The 20,705-nt window shown below is 37.7% G+C and overlaps 1 protein-coding gene across 1 annotated transcript in view; it reads left to right on the forward strand.

Annotated features, from left to right (window-relative positions):
* The first annotated feature begins 5,442 nt into the window (after nt 1–5,442).
* Nucleotides 5,443–20,705, forward strand: part of LOC118833853 (cytochrome P450 3A24-like) — a 49,212-nt gene continuing 33,949 nt past the window's right edge. Inside the window, exons 1-2 of the mRNA XM_036741270.1 lie at nt 5,443–5,537; nt 13,247–13,340. Of these exons, the coding sequence (XP_036597165.1) occupies nt 5,461–5,537; nt 13,247–13,340 (171 nt within the window). The 5' untranslated portion in view covers nt 5,443–5,460. The remainder of the gene's footprint in view (nt 5,538–13,246; nt 13,341–20,705) is intronic.

Consider the following 20,705-nt stretch of genomic DNA (forward strand, 5'->3'; position numbering starts at 1 on the left):
ATCAGGATCACCTGTCTCTATACTGTTGGAGCAAAATGAATAACCACCACTGAGGCAATACGTAAACAGTTATTTACCTATGGTGGTAGGGTTTAGCCTTGAGAACATATTGAAATAGTCCATTTAAGCAGTGATGAGTGACCAAGCTACAGTGCTGGCAGTAGGAATGTAAACTAGAAACATTTATAAAAGTTCCTCTATAGATCTCATTGACCATCTTGTGAAGACAAATCTATAATAGCTATAATGGTGCTCAGAACAACCAAGGGTCCATAAGTGAATGGGGACGGCTTCAGTCTCATCATGGCTTGGGGCCAGATATTTTTTGTATGTTCCCCATTTTCTCTATTATTTTTCAGGTTGCCAGTATATTTTTTTTTTCTTGGAGATAGGTGTTGACTGCTAAATAGGGACTTCCCCATACTATTCTCTAAGTTCTATAATATTCTCTAAACTATACAGAAGTGTCAAAACAAGATGATATGATCAGAGGTCTAGAATATCTAGGGTATTAATGAAAAGAAATGCTAGAGAAGGAGGCCTAGCCATACCACATATTAAACTGTACTACAGAGCAGCAGTCATCAAAACTGCCTGGTACTGGTTAAGAAACAGGGGTGTGGATCAGTGGAATAGGATAGGTACACAAGAAGGAGAAATCAACAAGTTAAGCAATCTACTCTTTGATAAACCAAAGGCCAGCTTCTGGGCTAATAATTCACTATTTCACAAAAACTGTTGGGAAAATTGGAAAATGGTAGGGCAGAAACTGGTCATAGACCAATATCTTACACCATATACCAAAATAAAGTCAAAATTGGTTCACGATTTAGGAGTAAAAGCTGATACTATAAGTAATTTGGGAAAGCAAGGAATAGTTTACTTATCAGATTTATGGAAAAGTAAAGAATTCATAACCCAACAAGAGATAGAGAGCAGTACAAAATGCAAAATGGATTATTTTGATTATGTCAAAATGAAATGTTTTTGTACAAAAAAAGCCAATGCAACAAAAATTAGGAGGGAAGCAGAAAATTGGGAGAAAATCTTTGCAACTAGTATCTCTGATAAAGGCCTCATTTCTAAAATATACAGGGAATTGAGCCAAATATATAGGAATACAAGCCATTCCCCAATTCAGAAATGGTCAAAGGATATGAACAGGCAGTTTTCAGAGGAAGAAATTAAAGCTATCTATAGGCATATGAAAAAATGCTCCCGATCACTACTGATTAGAGAAATGCAAATCAAAACAACTCTCAGATACCACATCTCTCCTGTAAGATTGGCTAAAATAATAAAGCAGGAGGATTATAAATGCTGGAGAGGATGTGGGGAAATTGGAACATTGTTACATTGCTGGTGGAGTTGTGAGATGATCCAGCCATTTCTGAGAGTAATTTGGAACTACGCCCAAAGAGCCACAGTAATGTTCATACCCTTTGACCCAGCAATACCTCTTCTAGGGTTGTATCCCAAAGAAATCACACAAGAGGGGAAGGGACCCATATGTACAAAGATATTTATAGTGGCTCTTTTTGTGGTAGCCAAGAATTGGAAATCAAAGGGATGCCCATCAATTGGGGAATGGCTGAACAAGCTGTGGTATATGAAGGCAATGGAATACTATTGTGCCATAAGAAATGGGGATGATATGGACTTCGTAACAATCTGGAAAAACCTACATGACATAATGCTGAGTGAGCGGAGCAGAGCCAGGAGAACATTGTACACAACCACAGATATATGGATTCCATGAGGACCAACCCTGACATACTTCACTCTTCTCAGCAAGTAAGGTGCAAGGACAACTCCAGGGCACTCATGAGGGAGAATGCTATCTTCATCCAGAGAAAGAACTGTGAAGTTTGAATGCAGATTGAGGCACACTACATGCTTGCCTTTTTTCTTCTCTTTTGTTTTTGTTTTTGCTTTTCTTTTTGTTGTTGTTGTTGTTTTTTGGTTCAGTCTCTTCTCTCTCATGATTCATTCCATTGATCATAATCCTTCTCCACAACTTGACTAGTGTATAAATTAATTCAATGCAAAGTTATACATGGTAGTTATATGAGATTCCATGCCATCTTTGGGAGGGAGGGGGGACTGAGGGGAGAAAATCTGGAACTCAAAATTATGTAGAACCATGTGTGGTAAACTAAAAATAAAAATAAAAATTAAAAAAAAGAAATAGACTAACCCAAATGGCAAAAGAGGTCCAAAAAGCCAATGAGGAGAATAATGATTTAAAAAGCAGAGTTGATCAAATCGAAAAAGAGTTCCAAGAACTCACTGAAGAATATAATTCCTTAAAAATTAGAATGGAGCAAATGGAAGCTGATGACTTTATGAAAAAATCAAGAAATTATAAAAGAAAACCAAAAGAATGAAAAGATAGAAGGCAATGTGAAATATCTCACTGGAAAATCCATTGACCTTGAAAATAGATCTGAGAGAGATAATGTGGAAATTATTGGACTAACTGAAAGCCATGATTAAGAAAAGAGCCAAGACATGATCTTTTAAGAAATTATCAAGGAAAACTGACCTGATATTCTAGAATCAGAGGGAAAAGTAGAAATTGTGGGGGTCCACAGATGACCTCCTGTAAGAGATCCCAAAAGGAAAACTCCTAGGAATATTGTAGCCAAATTCCAGAGTTCCCAGGCCAAGGAGAAAATATTGCAAGGAGTCAGAAAGAAACCATTCAAGTCTTGCGGAATCAGGTTAACACAAGATTTAGGAGCTTCTACATTAAAGGGCTAGAGGGCTTGGGATGTGACATTCCAGAGATCAAAGGAGTTAGGATGAAAACCAAGAATCACCTACCGCACAAAACTGAGCATAATATTTCAGGGAAAAAATAGAATTTCAATGAAATAGAAGACTTTCAAACATTCTGTTTTTAGGGTATCTTTTTTATTTTACTGAGCTCTGATAAGCAAGTAACCCAACTCTGGGCCTTCATGATACCAGTTAGTCATGTAATAAATGCTATGTTCTCAGAAGGAAATTATCTGATTATTTCACCATTTCAATTCTAAAGGTTTATCCTCAGATCTAGACATTGCATGTTCCTTGATAACATCTCATATTCATTCTTATCTCTCTCAACCTTTCATCTTACTATCAGATAATAATGTACCATGTATGTGAGACTGTGATATGGCACCAGTACTCTTTGCAATGTTTTCTTTTCTTTTTCAAAATTCATTTATTTTTATTTAGTTTACAATGCTCAGTTCCACAAGTTTTTGAGTTCCAAATTTTCTCTCCCTCCCTCTATTCCCCCTTCACCCCGAAGACAGCATGTAATCTGATATAGGTTCTACATATGCCTTAGCATCGCACTTATTTACAGAATAGTCCAGTTGTAAAGAAGAATTATAATGAATGGAATGAATCATGAGAAAAAAACAAACAAAACCACAAAAGAAGGAGTAAAAATAAAGAGAGAGCAAATAGTTTGCCTCAATCTCCATTCAGACTCCTTAATTCTTTCTCAGGATATACATAGCTTTTTTCCATCATGAGTTTTTTGAAGCTGTCTTTGAACCTTGCATTGATGAGAAGAACTCATTTAAAAATACTCTATATACAAATTTTAAAAAATCATCTAAATAATTGGAAAAAAGTGAATTATTCATAGGTAGGCCAAACCAATTTAATAAATGTGTCAAGAATTAAGTTAAATGCTATACATACAGATAAAAGAGTATCTTCCCTCAAAGAGTTTACAATCTGATTAGGGAAGACAATACCACACAAAAAAGGTAGAAACCAGGTTGGTTGGAAGTGGGAATGAAGGTACCAGAAGAGAAGCCTGAGAATGGTGGAGTCAAATAGAGGAAGTGTAATTGGTGGGATAAGAAACAAGAGGTCAAGAACATCCAGGGAATAAATGAAAATAAAAATTAAAAGGAAAGGACCTCAGCAGGGATGATTTCAAACTACACTAGTACAAAGCTATATTTGTAAAAACAAACAATAGTCTTGAGTAACAAATGGAGAGGGTAATTAGTAGAACAAATTAGGGACACAATATACAGAAACAAATGAGCATAATAAACAGTTTTTGATAAAAATGAAGATCCCAGATTTTGGGGCAAGAAGTCAATATTAAACAAAAACTATTGGAAAAACATTCTAGGAGAAACCAGGCACATACCAATATTCCACAAAATATACCAGGTTAAATGCAAAATGAAAACATGATTAAGACACAAAGGGTGACATCATAAGTAAATTAGAGGAGCATAGAGAAATTACTTGTCAGTTCTATGGATAGGGGAAGAGTTCATGACCAAATGAGAGATAGAGAGGTTCACAAAAGGTAAAATAAACTTACATAAACAAAAAAAAGATTTTGCATAAATTAAACTAATGTAGCTTAAATTTGAAGAAAGAAACTGGGAAAACGTATTTGCAACAAATTTCTCTGATAAAGGTCTCATTTCTAACACTTGTAGGAAAATTGGCTAAATTTGTAAGAACAGAGCCATTTGTAAATTGACAAATGGTCATAGGATGTGAATAAGCAGTTTTCAGAGAAATAAATCCATGCTATAACTAGTCATATGAAAAATTCTCTAAGTCACTGATATTTAAGGAAATGCAAATTAAAACAACTTTGAGGTACCATCTTGCACCCATCAGATAGGGGTATGACCAGGGGGAATGACAAATACTGGAGTGGGTCTGTAAAAACATGTATTTTAACACATTTTTGGCGAAACTGTGATCTGGTCTAAACATTCTCTTAAGCAGTTTGGAAGTGTGAACCAACAGCTGTTTCAGTGAGTCGGGCAGACTGAAATAAGTCAATAACTAACAAGAAAAAGGTTGGATGATACTGATTTGTGCTTAAAACTTCATAAAACTTTAATTCCACTGTGATTTTTTTGAATACTATTTCTCATAAGGATTAAAGATGTTTGTATTATTTTTGTTGTTGTTTGTCCTTCATTCTTGAAGAGGACTATGGCATCAGGAAGTGATGCTATGACTTGAAAGTGCATTGGATTTAAGTGAGGGAGGGCTGTGCAAAGTCACCAGCCTAACTTTTTTTCTGTGGAGCCATCTGGGTTGAGTGGCCACATGTGCATCAGGATGACAGGAGATGGCCCTCAAAGATGTTTTTATCAGTATTTATTGAAAATGGTTAATTATTACATTCTAAATTTAACTGACCATCCCAGAATACCAAGATTTTTTTTTTCCTACAATAGGACAATCAAGATGAACTCTGGGACTTTAGCAATAAAGTCCTGTAATAGGAACCATAAAACTTCCCAGCTGGATCATAATTTCATTCATTGACCCTTTAACTCTAGCCTCGTTTTACAGTCTATATATTCTCAGAGTTTGTCAGGAATTATAACAGCACACGAGCTGAGGTATTAAGGACTAAGGCACAAAGAAAGTGGAGGAGAAGAGACAGAAAGAATAAGCCGGCTAGAGAGCATGACAATGAACATCATCCCAAGCTTAAGTGCTGGAACTTGGGCACTGCTTGTTCTCTTCCTGACTCTCCTTTATCTGTAAGTGACCTTTTTTCCCTCCTACAATTTGGATTAGACCAAGCTCCTCTGTGATTTTCACAGGACATTTCACAATGACTGGTTTCAAGGTTCTCCTACTCTTTGTATAATGTACATAAGGATATATATGTTATTTATGATTTCTGTAATGGAAACTTCTGACCTTTCTTTGTTTATATAAATTAATTGAGATAGTTTGCTAGAAAAAGTATCAAGGGAATGCTATAAACTCTTTGATCAAAGGCCTTATTGTTTTTTTCCCCAAAAGAATAGACTTTGAGCCTATTCCTTTTGCATTGGACAAATAGTTTAAAAGCAGAGAAAACTCCTTAAAGAAACCTGAGTTCAGGTCAATTGCCTGTTTTTCTTATTTCCTTTCCAATTTTGTTCTCTATTTTATTTTTCAAAGTTTAAAAGGTATTTCCTGATGTCCAGAGAATTACAGCTTATTTGCTAGCACTCATCGCGATGAAAATGCTATAGTCTTTTCTATCAGCTGGTTTAGAGGAATTCTGTATGACTTATTTCTGCATTCTCTTTTTCAAAGGCTCTGGGGTGGGAGTGTCCCCAAAAGTTGAGCATTCCTGTTCGGCTCTATCCATCATGTTTAACTAATCACTGTCGTGGAAAGGCAGGGAACTAGAAAACTGGTAAATGTCATGGACACATGTCAGTGATGGAAGTTTCTCTGTACAAAAAAATACCAGTTGATCATTTATGTCTAGTGTTACAATACCCCAAGCTGATGAGACTTAAAGTTTGTGCTAGTAGTAGAACAGGTAGAGACTCAACTGCAGATATTGTAGCCCCCTAAAAGCCAGCATCTGCTGTTCTTATATTTTAAGGCTTCTGATGGGTGCAAGGTTGATCATTTAATTATGCTCTATTGGAGATTAACATTTTGTGCTTAGGTCTTTGTTTATTTCCTGGTATTTTGGTTATTTACCAGAAAATGAGGCAGTTGTCACTGCTAAATGTTAGAGGAAAATTAGTTGAAATTCATAAATTTTTCTTTCATTTTTTTCTGTAGACTCTGAATAATTTTAATTTATTCAGTCAGTAGAAGTTGATATTCACATGTTCCTTGTGTACTATGAGTTTCAGAATTCCCTGTAAGTAAATAAAGAGTACTTCTTAGTAATTCTTCACATGGACGTAAGAATGATCAGTTCAGAATGAAAGAAGTTGTTATTGAATAGGGAGATATTTTAATATCATAATCCTAATATCCAGGTTTCTTTCTTAGAGCTATCAGGAAATCCCAGAAGGTCATAAGGGAAATAGGAATATTAGATGCCATGGGAAGCTTCTGTATTCTTGCCAAAATTACGGTAACACTTATGGCTTAAGAGGCACCCAGCAAACTAGAAAGGTAATGCACTCTGGATTGAAAGGACCTAAATTCAGATTCCTTTCTTGATGCTCACTTACCTATGTGATCTTGGTCAAGGACCTTAAATTGCTGAGCCTCAGTTCCTTCATTTATGTAACAAGAGGACTTTGAAGATAGACTGGGAAGCCTCCTAATACTCTAGATTTATGATTCTATCATTTTAAGTCCCATATTAGAAATCAGAACTGCCCATGTGTGCTGCTTTAAGCCATTGCTGGCTGAGGGTAATAAAGTAATACAGTATTTATAGCAGCATACAATATGAGATCTAGGATGGACCTTTGGAATTATCTTCTACAACACCCTCACTTCCTCCCTCATTTGGAAGATGAGGAACTTGAGGTTAAGAGAAGAGAATTAGCCTGCCTAAGGATACAACACAAAAGGACACAAATATAATATAAAGTACCTTAATATGATATTGTATATCTATGGAACCTATTACTTTGAGGTTACAATCAGCAAACAGATGCTGAGCAAGAAAAGAAGGGAAACCATAGGCTCGATAAGGAAATAATAAAATGTTAAATACACAGAAGATGAATGGTATAGCAAATAAGTTCTTTTAAAAAGGTATTAGAAACTTTATTGTGAAATCTAAACTTAATGAGTTGAGCCTTTCAAACAATTGTCAAACTTGCCACCCACTCCAACCTATATTGAAGTAGAATCAGCTGAAGTAACCTATAAATAACAAGGAAAGAAAATAATATAGTTTTCATTCAGACTTTTGAGAAATTTTTGCTATATTTGAACCCACATTTTTTCCTTTGTTTCCTTCTTTTCTCTCTTGGGTAGGTGAAGTTTCGATGTAAGAATGTAACCATTCTGGTTTTGTTGATTCTGCTATACTTCATTTCATAAAATTCATTCCTTATTTTCTTTTGCATATGAACTATAATGATTGTGGGAGATTCTATTATACTTGATTATGATAATGTGCCATAATTAGTTTAGCCAGTTTTGAATATGTCCCCTATTTGTGCTTTTCAAAATAAAGAACCAATGAATATATTTTTATGTGTATAAGTAATTTGAACATTTTATGTTTATTTCTGTGATACTGTCCTGAGTAATTAAAAGGTATATTCAGTTTTGTGACTCTTATAATGTGTTGGAACATTGCTTTCCAAAATATTTTCTTGATTCTGAAGTCCTATAAACAATGTGTTAGAGTACCTGATTCTTTATAACCCCACCAAAATTGAATAGAACCATTGTGGAGCTAATTACAAGGTTTTGCAATGTATTCTTGTTTAGGACAATGAATTTAAAGGCATTAGCAGATGGAAACATATGGGGCACTCACCATCTACCCTCCTGATTTGGACTCTGTTGCTGAACATCCTCCTTATCAATATCAAACACCTTCAGCAAGCCCGTCTTCTTATTCAGTAAAAAAGTCCCTGAGAACTTAAACTTGTGGGCCTCCCAAAGAATATTGGATAGGTACATGATGAGTTTGAGTGGGTTGCAGCATATAATGAAGTAAGGAAGAAAAGAAGTTAGGAAGGAAATATTGAAGAAGGAAGAAAAGTAGGAAGGAAGCATGGAAGTAAGAAAGACTTCTTCAAGAATGTACTATAGTCCAGGTACTGTGGCACTCAGTTTAACAATATTCTCATTTGATCCTTGCAACAATTCTGAAACGTAGTTATTATTATTATCTTCATTTTGCTACTGAGAAAACTGAGGCAAACAGAGGTTAAGTAACTTGGCCATCATCACACATCTATTTAGTGTTGAAAGATGTATTTGAACTAAAGGTTTCCTCTTTCTAGGTCTAGTGTTCCATCCACAAGGCTGCCTAGCTCTAAAGTAGTGGTATAAGGATATTTTGAAAGAGGTGTCTCACATCTTCCCCCACCCTACCACAATTACTGATTTTTTATGTCTGGCTTCATTAATCTGGTTTGTAATTAGCTGTGAACATGTTGGAGATATTAAAGAGATAGCATCCAAGATGAAGGGCTGAGAAAAATCACTGAATTTGATTTCACAATTAAGAGATTGTTGCTACCATTGGAGGAAACAATTTCAGGTGAATAATGAGATTGTAAGCCAAAATGCAAGTCAAGTAAGTCTAGCATAGAAAGGATCACAGATTCGGCCCCCAGCCCAGGGTAGAGCTTGGAGAATGAGCCTGAAGTAATCATCCAATCTGAAGCAGACAAAGGGTATCCAAGCACTAAACCAAAAAGAGAAGAGGAGTACACATACATATATATGTATGCACACAAATACACACTTATCTATATGTGTGTATATATGCATGTATGTATATGTATGTATTATCTATCTAAATATCTATCTCTATATCTGTCTATCTGTCCATCTATCTTTGTAGAAAACCAAAAATAAAATTAAAATGATATTACAAATTAATTAAGCCTGGCAGAAAAAAGAGCTAGAAAAGAAATGAGAGACGTGGAGGACACACTTGGAAAGAGAACTAACTGTATGTCATGAAATGTACAAAAATCTTACCCAAGTAACTACTTCTTTGAAAATTAAGATGGACCAACAGAAGATAATGATTCTATGAGAAAAGAAGAAATATTAAAAGAAAGCCAAAAGATTGAAAAAAATGATATAAAGTCTCACATATAAAGAAATGACCCAGGTAATAGATTAAGGAAAGATCATTTAAGAATCAACCAACTATCTGAAAGCCATGAACAGAAAAAAAAGCACAGGAATCATATTTTGGGAAATAGGAAAGAAAAATTCTCAGATTTCATTCAACTCAAAGGCAAAGTAAAAACTGAAATAATTTGCCAGATAAGTCTGGAAAGAGATATCTAAATGAATTCACTAGATAGCTTTGGAAAGAGATGTCTAAATGAAAAACCCTAGGAATGTCAGAACCCATATCCAAAGGTTCCAAATTAAAGCAAACTGTTGCAAATGCTAAGAAAGAATTTAAGTAATGAGGAGCTACAGACAGGACCTTATAAGGTTTAGCAGCTTACAATAAAGAGGAATAGAGAGTGTAGTATATGGTGTTCTCCAAAGTAAATGACATACACTTAGAACCAATAGTAATGAACATAGCAAAACTGAGTTTAATTATACTGGAGGAAAAAGGACTGATGAGGAGATAGAGAACTTCCAAGCATTCTGGAAGAGAAGACCAGATCAAAGTAGAAACTTTAAACTATAAACTTGTGAGTAAAGAGATATATAAAAAGGTGAGGAATTGGAAAAGACTAAAGTTTTTTAGGGATGAAATGTTTGCATTCCAATTGGGTGAGAGATAGAATGCGATATCTCATAAGAAGTATAGTTCCAGATGAGGTCATAGAAGGGGCAAATAAGACTGACACCTTGGAAGCAATTTTTTTGTAAAGTTCTGATGAGCTTAAAGGAGGAAGGAAAGGGAGGAGGGAAAGAATATACTGGGGAAGAAAAGAAGGGGAATGGGGGGGACATATCTCATAATTGGAGGTGAAGACAGAAACCCATATAAATGAGGAATGATGGGGGAAGGGTATGACGTAAACCTCACTTTGAACTGAATGCAAAGCAAAGTGAACAGAAAAAGAAGAATAATTAATATTGTAATGTTTGTTAAATTATCAATTTTGAAAATCCTTGGAATTTCAATATCATAATGATTACCTATGATTAATGAGTCCAAAAGATTGATAATTTAGAATGTTGTCCGTCTTCTGACAGAGATGAAGGAATAGCCATGTGGAGGGAGACACAGATTTATGGATATGGACAATGTGTGGATGTGTTTTTCATGACTGCTTATTTGTTATAGAGGTTTTGTTTTTCTTTTCTTTTCTCAGTGTATATTTGTGTATTTGTGTGTATGTGTGTGTGTGCACGTGTGTGTGTGTGTGTGTGTGTGTGTGTGTGTGAGAGAGAGAGAGAGAGAGAGAGAGAGAGAAGAGAGAGAGAGAAGAAGCAGAGGAAGAAGCAGAAGAAGAAGCAGAAGAAGCAGAAGAAGAAGCAGAAGAAGCAGAAGAAGAAGAAGAAGAAGAAGAAGAAGAAGAAGAAGAAGAAGAAGAAGAAGAAGAAGAAGAAGAAGAAGAAGAAGCAGAAGCAGAAGCAGCAGAAGAAGGGAGAATGGGACAATGCTTGTTAATAAAAAATTATTTTTTAACAAAAAAAGCAAAGCCACAGCTTAGGAGGATCCTGAACAGTGATGGTTCAGGGATTAGAGTTCAAGGTAAAGATGAAAAATAAGATTATGAAAAATGAGATGTGGAGAGAAAAGAAATTATAAGATGTGGTCAGATAAAGCAACTTTAAAACATTGACCATAGAAGTGGAATATTTGGGGCGATAATGAGATCAAGGTTCTTATTATTGCTGTATGTGACTGATGGGAAATGAGTGAATAGGAATTGGAAATTGTGATTAAGAATAGGGAGGCCAAGGTGTTTTGAGGACTAACTGAATTTTTATGTCATCTGGCATAAGAGCAGGGTTAGATTGTAGAGGAAGAGTGAGCCAGTGTCTGAAGTGCTTGAGAAAAGAAAACAGCTGTAATCCAGTGTGTAACTACTTCCAGAACTAGATTGGGTAAGATATATCTGGAAAGAATGAAACTCAAAGTATGACAGGTTGCTAAGAATGCCAGAGGAGGGGTAATAAGGGGCAAGGGAGGAGTGTACTGAATTGTCCACCAGGATTTTATACCTGAGGTCATGAGAACCCAGGAGATGAAAGGAAATGTGTTGATAACAGAATGCAGGTGCAGAGGACAAAATGGAAGTGGTGGGCACAGCTGGATCGCTACCTGAGAGGAGTAGGACTATGACATGTAGAGAAAAGAGAATGGGAAATGGAGGCAAGGAAAATGGGTGATTTTTGCTTAGTCATGTGGGAGCTCTCTAATCAAATGGAAGAGTAAATAGTAGGAGTACACTAGTCTTAGCAAACAGTTATACCTCTTTCTAGTATCAAAGAAGGAGTCATATTAAGAATGGTGTAAAGCGCTCTTCCTGTACATAAGGTCCTAACAGTAAGAGGTGTGGCATCTAAATCTTTGGTGTTGGGGTGGGTCATTGATTTGAGTGAAAGATATTGGAAACTGTGAATGTGGTATGTAAGATAACACTAGCACACGGGATGGCTGCTAGTACAGTTTCACTCTTGATCTGTTCAGACAGGAAAGACAGCTTCAAAGGGGTTAATAATTTTACTTTATTCTAGTCTAGTCTTCTCACAAGGGTTGCTTATAATGAGCACAACCTTCTACATCATTCCCTACTCACCTTTATTGCAGGTGTCACGGGGAAGTGGGGGGGCAACTACTCCTACATCTCAATGGGGTCAATTGAGAGAGGCACAAATTGTGCATGCCCCTCAATCCCCTCAAACCTCAATGTGGGCCAGTTGAGGCAAACAGATTCCCCCAAGCCTTGATGGGGCCAGTAATGGCACACACAGCATTCTAGCTTGTGCGTCCAACCCCAAGCTTTCCCCAACTCAGTGACCAGTACCCACCTGCTTTATAGGGCATCAGACAAAGAAGGCACATTGCCAGCAATAGCCTCAAAAGTTTATATCACCTCATCCATGTATCTCACTGCACAGTTACAGTGAATGTTTACAATTTAAGCACAGACGTTTATATTAATTATCATTGCATAATGCTGCACAAGCATTGTGGAGATGTTTTGAACCATGTGACTGGGAAATAGAGATTGTTATAGCCATGGATCTTGGGAAACTGATGTATGAGAAAGAATGACAAAAATCCACTTTACACACACTAAAATCCAACTTATTTACACTAAAATCTACCTTGCTTACATGGTGTCTGGTGTTCTGGTTCTAAAGATGAGTGGTCTGGTGTTTGAGGCACCAGAGCTGAATTGGTTCCTGGAGAGGAGAGCTTCATATATGAGGCTCATGTCCTCATCTGTCTTGGTCATATGTAAGTTGTATTGACCATGGACTGAGTCCAGTCGAGCAATGGAGATTTGGTCCTAGTCACAGCACAAAAGAGTTCAGTTGTAGTAATGATGGAATGAGTTCAGGCAGAGGGGGAGTATATTCTAGAAGCAATAGTGATGATGGTATGCTCAAGGCTTTCCAAACTTGAGTATACCTAATGTGTTTTCTCAGGCTTTACTGAATCTCAGCTTAGCCTTTTATTGTCTCAGGATGTTTGTGGGAGCCATGAAGTATCTCTGGAAGTGAACCCTTGGCATCTGTATCTGAGTGAACCAAGCTTTGCTTTAGAGTTACCTTTATAGCTCCTCCGCTTCTGATCACTGACAAGTGGGCTGCATCATTTATGGCTTTGGTCTTGGCCTTGGCTCTAATGTCTTTGTATTTTTCCTTTGCTTTACAGATATGGGACCTGGACACACAAGCTCTTTAAGGACCTGGGAATTCCAGGACCATCACCTCTTCCTTTCTTTGGCAGTTTTCTTTCTTATGGCAAAGTGAGTTTCTTCTAGTTCTCCTTTGTTCTCTTTGTACAGTGGAAAGAGCATTTGCTCTTGGCTCAGGAGACTTGGGTACAAATGCCATCTCTGATGCTTATTACCTATGTAATGTTGGGGAAATCAATCATTCTCTGTCAGCCTCAGTTTCCTCATCTGTAAAGTGAGAGGCTTGGATGTTCAGCTTCAGCTCTAGGATCTTTAATTCCTTGTAATATGTTAGATTTTCTGAAGATAAGTTATAGAGCACTTGTCCTTCAGTGTCATAGGATAGAGTGTGTAGTAGTATTCAGGCCCTCTTTTCCTTGTACAAAGACTTCATTAACAAGGCTTAGGCACTGAATGGTTTACAATAAATTCTCCCTGAGTTGTCGTTGTTATGAACACTCTCTGGCAGATTTAGCTATTGATTCAAAATGTATTTCCTTTTGAGCCCTTTGGCCTCAGTGCTCTAGGGGATGACAATTAGACCCGTGATTTAACTGACACAAGAATTCCCAGGTGAGGTAACTGGGTATTATCACCTGACTTTTGCCACAACTTTTAGCCTTAGAGAGCTATGTCCATCATCCATTAATTACCTTGCCTACAGTTACCCAACCAGCATATGTGAGAGGCAGAACTTGAATTTTTGGTTTTGAGTCCAGTTTAGAAAGTTGTCTATGCATTTCTACTGACTATGCAGGAGCATTTTTCTCCAGATATTGATGCATAGATAGGAGAGACTGCATGTGAAGATTTAGATTAGAAGATATATCATGTAATGGAAAGAATTAGAGTCCAAAGACCTGATTATTGGGTCAGTGGCTGAGATAAGGCAACCATTCACCTTTTCTATCCTTTAGTTTACTCATTACCTCATCAGTTGCTTTGAGAATCAAATGAGACACATTGCCTCATGAAATTCATGTGAAACAACTTTAGAAAGTGCAAGATACTGTTAAGTGTAACAGGGATCTGTTAAAGGATTTTGTCATCATAATTATGTTAACAACAATTTTTTTTCCTTTTTATTTAATATATTTAGTTTTCAGCATTGATTTTCACAAGAGTTTGAAATGCAAATTTTCTCTTCATTTCTACCCTCTCCCCCATTCCAAGATGGCATACATTCTGGTTGCCCTGTTCCCCAGTCAGCCCTCCTTTCTGTCACCCCACTCCCCTCCCATCCCCTTTTCCCTTCCTTTCTTGTAGGGCAAGATAAATTTCTATGCCCCATTGCCTGTGTATCTTATTTTCTAGTTACATGAAAAGACTTTTTTTTTTCTGTTTTTGGACCTCTGTTTTCAAAATTTTGAGTTCCAAATTCTCTCCCCTCTTCCCTTCCCACCCACCCTCCCTAAGAAGTCAAGCAATTCAACATAGGCCACATGCGTATCATTATGTATAACCCTTCCACAATACTCATGTTGTGAAAGACTAACTATATTTTGCTCCTTCCTAACCTATCCCCCTTTATTGAATTTTCGCCCTTGACCCTGTCCCCTGTTGAAAGTGTTTGTTTTTGATTACCTCCACCCCCATCTGCCCTCCCTTCTATCATCCCCCCCTTTTTTATCTTCTTCCTCTTTTTTCCTGTGGGAATATGTATGGTATTCCCTCCTCAGGTCAAATCTGATGAGAGCAAGGTTCACTCATTCCCCCCTCACCTGCCTTCTCTTCTCTTCCTACAGAACTGCTTTTTCTGGCCACTTTTATGGGAGATAATTTACCCTATTCTATCTCTCCCAATCTCCCTCTCTCAATATATTCCTCTCTCATCCCTTAATTTGATTTTATTTCTTTTAGATATCTTCCCTTCATCTTCAACTCACCCTGTGCCCGCTCTCTCTCTCTCTCTCTCTCTCTGCATATCTATATATCTATATATATATTATATATATATAATATATATAAAATATATATACACATACATATATGCATGCATACACATTCACTTATACATATATATATATACATAAACATATATATATATATATATGCATATTCCCTTCAGCTACCCTAATACTGAGGTCTCATGAATCATACATGTCATCTTTCCATGTAGGAATGTAAACAAAACAGTTCAACTTTAGTAAGTCCCTTGCAATTTCTGTTTCTTGATTACCTTTTCATGCTTCTCTTGATTCTTGTGTTTGAAAGTCAAATTTTCTATTCAGTTCTGGCCTTTTCACTGAGAAAGCTTGAAAGTCCTCTATTTTATTGAAAATCCATATTTTGCCTTGGAGCATGATACTCAGTTTTGCTGGGTAGGTGATTCTAGGTTTTAATCCTAGCTCCATTGACCTCCGGAATATCGCATTCCAAGCACTTTGATCTCTTAATGTAGAAGCTGCCAGATCTTTGGTAATTCTGATTGTGTTTCCACAATACGCAAATTGTTTCTTTCTGGCTGCTTGCAGTATTTTCTCCTTGATCTGGGAGCTCTGGAATTTGGCAACAATATTCCTAGGAGATTTCTTTTTGGGATCTATTTGAGGAGGCGATCGATGGATTCTTTCAATTTCTATTTTGCCCTGTGGCTCTAGAATATCAGGGTAGTTCTCCTTGATAATTTCTTGAAAGATGATATCTAGTCTCTTTTTTTGGTCATGGCTTTCAGGTAGTCCAATAATTTTTAAATTATCTCTCCTGGATCTATTTTCCAGGTCAGTGGTTTTCCCAAGGAGATATTTCACATTGTCTTCCATTTTTTCATTCCTTTGGTTCTGTTTTATAATATCTTGATTTCTCATAAAGTCACTAGCTTCCATTTGCTCCAATCCAATTTTTAAGGTAGTGTTTTCTTCAGTGGTCTTTTGGACCTCCTTTTCCATTTGGCTAATTCTGCCTTTCAAGGCATTCTTCTCCTCATTGGCTTTTTGGAGCTCTTTTGCCATTTGAGTTAGTCTGTTTTTGAAGGCGTTGTTTTCTTCAATGTATTTTTCTGTATTTTTTGGGTCTCCTTTAGCAAGTCATTGACTTGTTTTTCATGGTTTTCTCACATCCTTCTCATTTCTCTTCCCAATTTTTCCTCTACTTCTCTAACTTGCTTTTCCAAATCCTTTTTGAGCTCTTCCATGGCCTGAGACCAGTTCATGTTTTTCTTGGAGGCTTTTGTTGTAAGCTCTTTGACTTTGTTGACTTCTTCTGGCTCTATGTTTTGGTCTTCTTTGTCACCAAAGAAAGAATGCAAAGTCTGAGACTGAATCTGGGTGCGTTTTCGCTGCTAGGCCATGTTCCCAACCAACTAACTAGACCCTTGAGTTTTCCAGTGGGGTGCGACTGCTTGTAGACTAAAGAGTTCTATGTTCCAAGCCTGGAGGGATGTGCCAGCTCTGCCACACCAGCACTCCTCCTTCCCCAAGAACCCCCAATCCGGACTGGACTTAGATTTTCAGCAGACTCTTCACTCCTGCTCTGATCCGCCACTTAACTCCTCCCACCAGGTGGGCCTGGGGCTGGAAGCAACAGAAGCTGTAGTTCTGTAGCTGCCCCACCTCCACCGCCGCCGGGGCAGTAGCCGAACCGTGAACTCCTTCCATTCCTGCAGCTTTTCCTACTAACCTTCTCTGTTGTCTTTGGTGTTTGTGGGTTGAGAAGTCTGGTAACTCCTGCAGCTCACTGATTCAGGGTGCTAGGGCACTATCCGCCTGGCTCCTGGTGTGGTTGTTCTGCACTGCCCACGCTGGGCTCCGCTCTGCTCATAGCTCCATGTGGGATAGACCTCACCCAGACACCATCCAGGCTGTCCTGGGCTGGAGCCCTGCTTCCCTCTGCTGTTTTGTGGGTTCTGCCATTCTAGAATTGGTTCAGAGCCATTTTTTATAGGTTTTTGGAGGGACTCGGTGGGGAGCTCATGCTAGTTCCTGCTTTCCAGCCTCCATCTTGGCTCTGCCCCCTCTAACAACAATCTTTTAATGGACATCTATTAATCATTTACTTTGAATGATACTCTGTGAAAGACATTAAATCAAGGATACTTAACATGGGAAATGAGCATTTTTTTGATAATTAGTTTTAGAAAAACTGGTTTCTTTTGTAATGCTATGTGTTTTATGCATTTTAAAATATTGTTTTGAGAAGGGGTTGATACACCACCAAAAAGGTTTATGACACTTTAATTACAAAGAACCCCTGCACTAGTGGAAATACAAAAATAAAAAAGTCAATGGTAGGTGACCCTATGAAGGCTATTATTCAGTACAGAGAATAACTTATATTAAGTTAATTGTAACTTAAAGAAGAATATTGTAAGGGTATAAGCATATAGAGTATATCAATCCCTTTTATGAAGTGCCTACAATATTCTGGAGGCACTGGTTTACAAATACAGTGAGTAGAGCAATCCCTACTTAAATAATCTTTCACATCAGAGGAAAAAGGTATTAGAGTTAAAATCAAGAGAGAACGGATCCTGGAGATAACTCTTTTTGCTGGGGAGATCAGCAAACATTTTGTGGAAGTGACCACATTTGAACTGGGTCAGATGTCAATGAGTAAAAATGGGGATGGGCAACAACCTCCAGGCAAAGTGAGTAGCACAGCAACAATAGCAAAAAATACACTCATTTTATATTTAACTTCCTAACACAATGCATATTTAGCATTTTTCTTTTTTAAGAATTCATGCCAGGGGCGGAGCCAAGATGGCGGCTGGTAAGCAAGGAATAGTGTGAGCTCTGTACCGAGACCCTCCAAAAATTTATAAAAAATGGCTCTGAACCAATTCTAGAACGGCAGAACCCACAAAACAGCAGAGGGAAGCAGGGCTCCAGCCCAGGACAGCCTGGATGATCTCTGGGTGAGGTCTATCCCATACGGAGCTCGGAGCTGGGAGCTGGGAGCTGGGAACGGAGTGGAGCAGAGCCCAGCCTGAGCGGCGTGGACCATCCAGACCCAGAAGTCGGGCGGAGGGGGCCCTAGCGCCCTGATTCAGTGAGCTGCGGCAGTTACCAGAACCCTCGACCCACAAACACCAAAGACTGCGGAGAAGGTTAGTGGGAAAAGCTGCGGGAGTGGAAGGAGTTCGCGGTTCGGCTTCCAGCCCCGGGGGCAGCAGAGGTGGGGCAGCTACAGCTGTTGTTACTTCCGGCTCCAGGCCCACCTGGTGGGAGGAATTAAGTGGCGGATCAGAGCAGGAGTGCAACAGCCTGCTGAAGATCTAAGCCCAGTCTGGACTGGGGGTCCTTGGGGAAGGAGGAGTGCGGCTCTGACAGAGCTGGCACCTCCCCCCCAAACGTAGAACATAGAACTCTGTAATCTACAAGCAGTCATACCCCACTGAAAAACTCAAGGGTCAAGTTAGTTGGTTGGGAATATGGCCAGGCAGTGAAAACGCACCGCGATTCAGTCTCAGACTCTGCATTCTTTCTTTGGTGACAAAGAAGACCAAAACATACAGACAGAAGAAATTAATAAAGTCAAAGAGCCTACAACAGAAACCTCCAAGGAAAACATGAACTGGTCCCAGGCCATGGAAGAGCTCAAAAAAGATTTGGAAAAGCAAGTTAGAGAAGTAGAGGAAAAATTGGAAAGAGAAATGAGAAGGATGCGAGAAAACCATGAAAATCAAGTCAATGACTTGCTAAAGGAGACCCAAAAAAATGCTGAAAAATACACTGAAGAAAACAACCCCTTAAAAAACAGACTAACTCAAATGGCAAAAGAGCTCCAAAAAGCCAATGAGGAGAAGAATGCCTTGAAAGGCAAAATTAGCCAAATGGAAAAGGAGGTCCAAAAGACCACTGAAGAAAATAATACTTTAAAAATTAGATTGGAGCAAGTGGAAGCTAGTGACTTTATGAGAAATAAGGATATTCTAAAACAGAACCAAAGGAATGCAAAAATGGAAGACAATGTGAAATATCTCCTTGGAAAAACCACTGACCTGGAAAATAGATCCAGAAGAGATAATTTAAAAATTATTGGAATACCTGAAAGCCATGACCAAAAAAAGAGACTAGATATCATCTTTCAAGAAATTATCAAGGAGAACTACCCTGATATTCTAGAGCCACAGGGCAAAATAGAAATTGAAAGAATCCATCGATCGCCTCCTCAAATAGATCCCAAAAAGAAATCTCCTAGGAATATTGTTGCCAAATTCCAGAGCTCCCAGATCAAGGAGAAAATACTGCAAGCAGCCAGAAAGAAACAATTTGCGTATTGTGGAAACACAATCAGAATAACCAAAGATCTGGCAGCTTCTACATTAAGAGATCAAAGTGCTTGGAATGCGATATTCCGGAGGTCAATGGAGCTAGGATTAAAACCTAGAATCACCTACCCAGCAAAACTGAGTATCATGCTCCAAGGCAAAATATGGATTTTCAATAAAATAGAGGACTTTCAAGCTTTCTCAGTGAAAAGGCCAGAACTGAATAGAAAATTTGACTTTCAAACACAAGAATCAAGAGAAGCATGAAAAGGTAATCAAGAAACAGAAATTGCAAGGGACTTACTAAAGTTGAACTGTTTTGTTTACATTCCTACATGGAAAGATGACATGTATGATTCATGAGACCTCAGTATTAGGGTAGCTGAAGGGAATATGCATATATATATATATATATGTTTATGTATATATATATATATGTATAAGTGAATGTGTATGCATGCATATATGTATGTGTATATATATTTTATATATATTATATATATATATAATATATATAGATATATAGATATGCAGAGAGAGAGAGAGAGAGAGCGGGCACAGGGTGAGTTGAAGATGAAGGGAAGATATCTAAAAGAAATAAAATCAAATTAAGGGATGAGAGAGTATCATGTTCCAAGGCAAAATATGGAGTTTCAATAAAATAGAGGACTTTCAAGCTTTCTCAGTGAAAAGACCAGAACTGAATAGAAAATTTGACTTTCAAACAGAAGAATCAAGAGAAGCATGAAAAGGTAATCAAGAAACGGAAATTGCAAGGGACTTACTAAAGTTGAACTGTTTTGTTTACATTCCTACATGGAAAGATGACATGTATGATTCATGAGACCTCAGTATTAGGGTAGTTGAAGGGAATATGCATATATATATATATATGTTTATGTATCTATATAAGTGAATGTGTATGTATGTATGTATCTATGTGTATATGTATGCATGTGTATGTATGTATATATATATATATGTGTGTTTATATATATATATATATATATATATGTGAAAGAGAGAGAGCAGACACAGGGTGAGTTGAAGATGAAGGGAAGATATCTAAAAGAAATAAAATGAAATTAAGGGATGAGAGAGCAACATACTGAGAGAGGGAGATAGGGAGAGATAGAATGGGGTGGATTATCTCGCATAAAGGTGGCAAGAGGAAGCAGTTCTGTGGGAGGAGGGGAGAGGGCAGGTGAGGGGGGAATGAGTGAACC

The sequence above is a fragment of the Trichosurus vulpecula genome, chromosome 1 (assembly GCF_011100635.1).
Source record: "Trichosurus vulpecula isolate mTriVul1 chromosome 1, mTriVul1.pri, whole genome shotgun sequence".
Taxonomy (NCBI): Eukaryota; Metazoa; Chordata; class Mammalia; order Diprotodontia; family Phalangeridae; genus Trichosurus; species Trichosurus vulpecula.